General features: G+C 46.7%; 1 protein-coding gene across 1 annotated transcript; it reads right to left on the reverse strand.

The window, feature by feature from the left end:
* Positions 1–1,912: 1,912 nt before the first annotated feature.
* On the reverse strand, positions 1,913–2,218 carry LOC121155644 (non-histone chromosomal protein HMG-14-like). Its single transcript, XM_040979090.1, has one exon. The coding sequence runs from the start codon at positions 2,216–2,218 to the stop codon at positions 1,913–1,915; it is 306 nt and encodes a 101-aa protein (XP_040835024.1).
* Between the last annotated feature and the right edge of the window lie 6,146 nt (positions 2,219–8,364).

Consider the following 8,364-nt stretch of genomic DNA (forward strand, 5'->3'; position numbering starts at 1 on the left):
AGACCCTCGGAGCATGCCCCACATCTGGGACCTTGGACAGGTGGGAGACTGGATAGGGCTTCTCCCTTAAAATCGCCCTTTACCTCAGGTATATGAAGGAAATAATGTAGAAATAATGGTCTTAACCACTTTCCTGTAGCTCTTGAACCTTTTTTACCCTAATTAAATATGTAAAGATTGTCAAAAACATAATTAAAAATGAAAAAAAAATCAGCCTCTGTAAGGGAAGCCAGCATTGTAGCCATACCATGACCTTGACCCTTCCCGGGTCATTTTTATCATATGCAATGCAGCCTGGAAATCTAGTCTGTATTCTGCTGTTGAATACTGCCAGAGAAACAGAACTGCACTATAGACCAGAGGTTGAATATACACAGAGAAGGGCAGGGTTTGTCTACCCATTACCCACACACATTTCTTATTTTTTTTTAAGGCTTATTTTTATTATGTTTTTATTGGAAAGGCGGATATACAGAGAGGAGAGACAGAGAGGAAGATCTTCCGTCTGATGATTCACTCCCCAAATGAGTGCAACAGCCCATGCTATGCCGGTCTGAAGCCAGGAGCCTCTTCCGGGTCTCCCACGCGGGTGCAGAGTCCCAAAGCTTTGGACCGTCCTCAACTGCTTTCCCGGGCCACAGGCAGGGAGCTGGAAGGGAAGCGGGGCTGCCGGGATAGAACTGGCACCCACATGGGATCCCGGGCGTGCATGGCGAGGACCTTAACCACTTGGGCCACCACGCCGGGCCCCACATTTCTTTTTAATTGAAAAGGGAGATCAGAGTCACACAGAGAAGGATACAGAGAAAAATCTTCCCTGTGCCAGTTCACTCCCAAATGGCCACAACAGCCATAGCTAAACTGATCCAAAACCAGGAGCTTCTGCCAATTCTCTCGTGAAGCTGAGAGGTTCCAAAGCTTCACGCCATCCTCTACTGTTTTCTTCAGGCCATAAGCAGGAAGCTTAATTGGAAGTAGAGAACCTAGGATACACCTGGTGCTCATATTGGACCTCAGCACTTGCAAGGTGAGGATACAAGCAGGGAGCTGGATGGGAGTGGAATAGCTGACACAAACCAGTGCCCATATCAGATCGCAGCACATGCAAAGCAAAAATTTTACCACTCTTTTTTTTTTTTCACGACTGAGATTTTATTGGTGTCGAGAATCAGTACACGGACATTTCCATTTGTACACAATGCTTAACATACGTAGCACAAAGAGTCTAACAAGCCATGAAGTGGCATTTTTGAAGTTCCAGCTTTGAATTTGGAGGCAGCCCTTCTGGAAGAGGCTACCAAGTACCAGTGTCTGCAGTTGCTGTCACATGAATCCCACCCACTCAAAACTGAACATCATATACACGACACGCAAGTCTTCAGTCTTTCACAGCACGTTAACGATTAGGAACCCTGGGCTCCCACAGCCAAAGGTGTAACAGGGTGTGCACGTTTCTGACACAGCAACAAGGAGTGGTTCACTGTAGGAAACAGCTCTACTGACCAACACGGGAGAAGCAATTGAAAATTTCCAAGACAGATGAAATGCACAACAGTGACTCCAAATTGCCATTTGGTATGCAGTATGTTGTAGGATATAAAAGCCTATATGGATAGGATATAAAAACCTATGGAATGGGAAGCTGACACCCAGACAGGCAGAGCCTCCCCTAATTCAATATCCCACTGGTTTCTGGTTGTACCAAAAAAAAATAAATAAATAAATAAACAACCAGCAGTGATCTTTAAAAAATTTACACTTAAAAAATGGGTTGAGGTGGGCTTCCCTGCTTCTTAAAAATGTTTCTAGAGCTACTAAAAAAACTTGCATGTACAAAAGAGTTGATAAAAATATTCTTCCTGATTGTACAAGAAGGGAGACTGGGAGCACTGATAAGACATGGTGTGTGGCGTTAATCGGACTTGGCTTCCTTCTCCTGGGCTTCGTCAGAGGCGGGACTCTCCTCGTTTTTGGCGTCTCCGTTTTTCGTGGGCGCGTCTTCCTTCGTTTCCTCGTTGGCCAGCTCGGCCTGCTTGCCCTTTGCCCCTCTCCCGCCCTTGGCCTGCACCTTCTTGTCCGACGGCTTCTTCATGCTGGCTGCCTTCTTGGGCTTCGCATCCACCTTTGCAGGAGCCGGTGTAGCCAACAACCTGGCCGATTTCTTCTTGGGCTCCTCCTTGGCCTCCCCTTCGGCAGAACTGACCTTCCTCTTGGGCATCTTGGCGGCAGGAAGCGCGCCTGGCGGGGTGCCTACGGGACGCGCCTTCACTAAGCCCCCCACCCCTTCATGAAGCCCCCTCACTCTTATATGAAAGCACCTACAAGTCTACTCTCCAGAGAGAAGCTAATATGGCAGTCGGATTGTTCAAATGGCTTTATAGAAGCTGTAAGGAAAGATGTGGATGGAGGAGAGGAATTTCAAGACCACTATCTTCTCCTCCTTTTTGTTTTTCTGAAGCTAACCCTGTTTGAAATATGAAACTGCTGTGTTCTGTGGGGAGGGTGTATGTGTGTGCACGTGCTTTACATGAACAGCCTATTATGTAAGCACCCAATCATGTCTTAGGACTTAAAGAGTCAGCAGCCGGAGTTCTGGGGACATAAATCACAAAGCAAAATGTAAACGTAGCACACTATTATATTCTGCACATAATAAGGCAAGAAAGTTTTACCTAGGGACCAGAAGGTTCCCTGTCAAGTCACATTAGTCCCACCGTGGGAGAATTTGTTAACCCAACTTATTCTGCTGCCTGCCAGGAAGGTCTTTGTGCAAGGGCTCGGAAGGAGGTCCCAGTGGGATGGGATAGCTCATTTGTAACTGCTCCACCTCAGGTCCACTCAACTCTACTGCCTTGCACAGAACACCCTCTTTTGCTCTTTCAGATTTTAAGCCTTGTCCCTATTCATGTCCCCTAGAATGGGAGCTGGGGAGAGTTTAGGGTCCATGTGAAGGCATGCAAAATGAAGGTCATGCTTCCGTGACTCAAGCCATTTCCAAAGAGTGTGGGGGCCTCCATCAGACGGGTCTCCAGAAACTCTTTTTCTCCTTGAAGTCCAATGTTATAAAAGTCCTCTTCTGGTATCTGATTTCTCATCCTGATGGGTGATGTGCTTGTGGAATGAGAGAAGGCAAGGAGCTCATCTTGATAAATACATAAACATTGCTCATTTTAGAGATATTTGCCTTTTTTTTCTTCCAAGACATTGCACGTGTATGTCTAATAATTCCCTGTAAGAGTAGATCCTGTCTTCTCTTCAGAACATAACAGCGGTCAACTCCATGGTGATTCAGACTTTTACACTCAGAGCTCTTCTGGGACTGCCCTCACAGCCAAAACTGCCCTCTGCAACAGGCCGACTGGCACCCACCCAAAGGAAAACCTTAGTCCTTTTCTCCCTGAGCAAGCCAATCAGGTTTTTCTATGATCCCAGTGGTGCCAAGGTCAAAGTCAGGCCCTGGAACAAGAGGGACAAGCAGGTATCCGGTGCATGGATCTACAAAGCAGCACCTCTCTCAGGTTGTTGTTCCAGGGAGGAGAGGAAATAGAGGGTAAAATCCGAGCAAGCAGAGGGGAGAGCTGGGAAAAGCTGGAAGACGTTGTCAAAGACACTCTTTCAAGTTTCCTGTGAGCTAGGAATCTGCAGATGCGCCTTGGCAGGGCTACAGAGTGCAGCAGGAGGCTAGGACTTGCACATCTGGAAGCCATTTGGCAGGGGGCAGAGTACAAATGCTTTCTGCTTCAGTTGCCTTCAGGCCGGTGCTGAGGGAGGGGGCTGGCTCCACACGGAGGAGAGAGTCTTTCTGGTTCCACTCTGCGAGTAGCCTCTCCCACATCCACTCATTACTCCCAAAACATAGTCGTGGGCTGTCCCCCGCAGCAGCTCAGTCACATGAAAAAGATGAACTGATTATCGAAAGGGAGAAGGGGACAGGGGCAGGAGGGGAGGGGAAGAAGAGAGTACACCACAACTGAGAGAAGCCTGGCTGGAAATCAAGAAACAAAATGTACTTGGACCACGTCCAGGGCATGAGTTAACTTAAGAGCAAAGAACACCATTCAGGCGAAGACAAAGAAAGAAAAAAAAAAGGGAGGGCGGGGAGTTTTCTCTGTTGCAGTGGTAACACCCGGGCAGCAGACTCACACCACCTCATTCTTCTCCTAGAAATCCCTGTACATTTTGTCTTCATTTATTTCAAGAACGTATTTATTTCAGAAAGGTTGTCTTCATCTGAAGGGAATGATTTAGTCCCTTTGAAAAAATTAATAGGGACTGCAGGGTGTGGGGAGGAGGTGTCCCAGGGTGTAGTCACTACCCCCTGTTCCACAACCTCTGGCTGTAACATGCTAGCCTATTCCTCCCTTCCAGAAAAAGGCAGTGTCACCTCAGGTGCTCAGCTTCCCTCGGCAGGCAAGCACATCTTCAGGGTGAACTTGGGCCCCACTGAAACTCCTGCAGGTTCAAGGGTGAAGGCAAAATGGCTTACAGCTGCTCATAAGCTCCATCCTGAGGCTCGGGTGCCTGCTTGGCAGGGTGGTCCCGCAGATGAGGGTAATGAGTTAAAGACGCTGGGACAGACTCAACAGTAGCTAACATGATCCAGGACCTCAGAAAGATTAGACTCCACCTAGGGACAGAACACAGCATGAAAAAGAATGAGTAACAAATGCAGCACAGAATCAATTCAATGCCAGCTGTGAGCCTCAGCAAGTTCAGACAGATCTTCTCCATGTTGCTCAGCCTCCCGCATCCTCTAGCTGGGTGGATGTCCCTGCCATTCCTGCAGGTGCCAATCATAGGAATACCACATAGCCCCCTTCCACACCTGACTTATCCAACGTCATCGGCGTTGAATTTGATGCCCTTGGCATCTCTTCAGCGTGTCACCCTTGTCGTTGGTATCTCTAAAGCCTTAATTACTGCGACTGCCCCCAAATCACCTTTCCAGCTGTTTATCTCTCCAAGGCACTCTCTGAAATGAAGGTCTGAGCCTGCCATTTTCAGCTCTAACCCAATGGCTCTCCACAGCTTTCCGGATACAGCTCAGCCTCCTGAGCAGGACTTATAAAATCTTTGTGATCTGATGTTTGTTCATATTCCATACTTCTTCCTCATTAGCAGACATACAACAATCAACTCTTCAGTCATGATGCTGGGTCATCTTGCCTGACCCATTCCTCCCTCACGTAATGGCGTGTATCTTTAGACGTCCTGCTCATTTCAGAATCCCTTCTGCACCTGAACTTCGACACAGTTTCTCTCTGAGTCCTGGAAGAGTTTCTTCCAGCCTGCCCCATGCTTCATCATCTTCTAAGTCCAAATTACTGCAAAAAGTCTGCCCTTAGCCACATGGCACGCATCAAAGGCTACCAAAAGGAAACCAGGTTGTCAGGAGTTTGCTGGTCTCAGGAAGAGAGAGCAGGTTTTATCCTCTTCCTCACACTGTTTGCACCTTTCCTGACACACCCTTCCTGATAGCTGGGACAGATTAGTTGAATCAGATATGAAAGTCGAACCATTACAGAGTAATGCGCAGCTAGATTGGGATGGGGTGCTGGAACCTGGCATGACACAGAATGGGAACTGTCGCCACTCGTAAGGCTGTGAAGGTCAGCAGGGAACCCCTGCCATGTACATGTCGTATACCCTTGAAACAGGATGGAGACCACGTTCACCAACACCCCAGGCAGCTAAGAAATCAAAGACCTACAGTGTGGTCAGTGGCACCTCCTCATTCCACAGGCCATTTTGGGGACAGTACATGTTGGCCCCCTGAGGGAAGGAACACAGCATTTTCCCATGGAGCCAGTCGAAGGCTTTACAGCAGCCTAAACTTGTGCTTCAAATTTGTGCCTCCGTAGAGGAAAATATCTATCTATATGAGACTCATGGAGAGATAATCTGGAAATCAGATATGAGAGGGCTTTGACATTTATGACACACTATGCAAATCTGAACATGCTACTCCCAAACTCAGCATCTACAGTACAATGCAGAACAATCACTCGGGCCTCCGCGATGACATCCGTCTGCTTTCAGACACCTGCATATGATTTAGGGCAATCAAATTCAACCCCCACAGGAAAACAATGCTCTCTTAGCCCCTATTGCCTTTCTGTTCCTTACCACGTAGTGTCTTCTGTCATGCTACATAAGTAATTGAGCAGGCAAAGAGATGTATGAGTTTTGAGGCTGAGAGTTTTATGTCTGTATCTTTCCATTGTCTCAGCTTATTTCTCACTGAATTCACTTTAGATTCCAAAGAGATGACTGAGCCTGCATCTACGGATCTCTGTATCTTGTAGGTAGAGAGTGTTCCGAAAGAAACATGTAGAAGAAAGGTCAGAATTGTTATATCCATTGTCATATTCCTGAGCATGCAATTGCCTTGAAGGTTCCTCAGGAGACCCTGGCCACATGACTATCCTTCCAGTGGGATGTTGGCAGGCCCTTGCAAATCCATTCGAAGGAGAAGGCCCCAGAAACGTCTCCAACTGACATGCTAGGGCTAATTGCCCGTGCTTTCTATTGAGTCTTACTGAGCTTAGCTGCTTGATTTCTTCTAGACCTCAAGAGGACTCAGACCTTTGACAAAGGCACCCTATTGATTGTGTTTTTCTCATCCTCCTGGGATATTGTGTTGATATCAAATGCCAAAGAAGAATCATGCTTCAATTCAGAATCCAAAGCTCCGCGTGTGTCCTGGAACCTCTGGCTGCCTTTTCGAAGTTCATTCTGCTGTGTCTGTAGCAACCCTAACTCACTCCCAGTATGGGCTAGACACCTCTCATCTGGTACTTTTCTCAAAGAATGCAAAAGAAAGGATTCCCGCTCAGGCTTGCAACATGAGCAAGTACCCATAACACAGAAAAACGCATAAAAATACACATTCTAAAGACTGCTGAAAGGTATCCAGCAGCCTGTACGCGTCCTGGTTAAATCATGGAAGAGACTAGCAAGCCTTTGAGAGTCAGTGCTGCATTCCGAAGGCCATCCTATCTGAGCCTGTGTGGTCTCCCTGGGAGACACGGAGGCTTGGGAAACTCAGAGATAGTAGTAACAGGTGAAGGAGGAGATAGTGGTCTTTAGCTAGAGGAGAAAGCTGCTGTGTAGTTTGGCTCCTTCCTAGAGGCTGGCTTTCAGAAGCTTGGAGTAAGCTGTGGTAAATACTGAGGGAAAACTGCAGTATACCTCTGGAAGTAGTACGCAGGGGGGCTCCTGTGCTCAGCAGGTAATCACCCCAGGAAACCTGGTGGTGCCCACTCTCCCTGCAGCTACTGCCCAACCTCTGTCCCTTCTGAGTGTGATTCACTAATGGCCACCCACAAAGAGGCTGACAAAGAGGCTCCTCTCTCCCGCCTGCTCACTTGCGAACCTGCCTCCTGCACACCTGCCCTGTGCTCTGTAGGTCCACCAGCTCCATGGAGCCTGGCTACCTTTTTTTTTTTTGTCCATTCTTGTCCTCTTTTGATTACTTGAGGCTGATGGGTCAGGATTTAAAGACACTATTACTGCCAGATCCTCTTTCCTGCATTGTCTGAAAGCCTGTCTCCATTTAAGGCCTAGTCTTTTTTTTTGCCATTTTTGACCTAGTTCCCATTATTTTATATTTTTCCATATTAATTCAAATAAGCCACTTGTCAGCCTTCATACATCTTATTGGCTCCAGCTCTTCTATTGTGACTCAAATGAATGCCTGATGAAAAAAAAAAAAAAATCAGGGAGGCCGATGCCAGGGACTCACCCACTTGCTTAGCTTATAACATGATAGACTATTTGGAAAGCTTCTTTCAAACATCCTGCTGGTATTGCTGATCAGACAAAGAGGTGATAGAACTCATTACCACTCCGTTCCCTGCCACTTTCAGATGCGAAAAGGCACTTAAGTGCATCAAAAACACGGATTTTAAAAAATGTAGATAAAGCATTTCTCTATTACCCTTAAATCTACCCATCCGTGAATGAGTAACTGGTAACCTGTTGATGAGTGTATTTCACAGATAAGGTGAATGAAGAAGAAATTGAGCAAAAGATGAAAGACCAAGGAATCAAGAATTCAATGACAATAATTAGACATTTAGCTAAGACAGCGCTAATCCTCCCTCCTAATTTTTAGTCCCAGATCACTGTGTGACAGCAAAAGCTTAAGAGCCACCATTTTGGAGATGATTATTTCTTGAGGCATGCATGGAACGACAATGGATCTTAGCAGACACCTTTAGGGGTAAATGATCCACAGACTGACCCTCCTGTTCAGAGGAAGAAATTACCTGTTCTAACTGTACCAAACACTTTGAACCAAATCAAACTTCTCATGGCTTTCCCAATTGCTTGCATATGTTTTCTTTGCTGCTGTCATTTAGG

This window comes from Ochotona curzoniae, unplaced genomic scaffold, assembly GCF_017591425.1.
Source record: "Ochotona curzoniae isolate NIBS_2020 unplaced genomic scaffold, NIBS_Ocur_1.0 contig_293, whole genome shotgun sequence".
In the NCBI taxonomy this organism is placed as follows: domain Eukaryota; kingdom Metazoa; phylum Chordata; class Mammalia; order Lagomorpha; family Ochotonidae; genus Ochotona; species Ochotona curzoniae.

Coding starts and splice junctions, on each gene's coding strand:
- LOC121155644 (XM_040979090.1), bottom strand. CDS start 2,218: ATGCCCAAGAGGAAGGTCAGTTCTGCCGAAGGGGAGGCCAAGGAGGAG.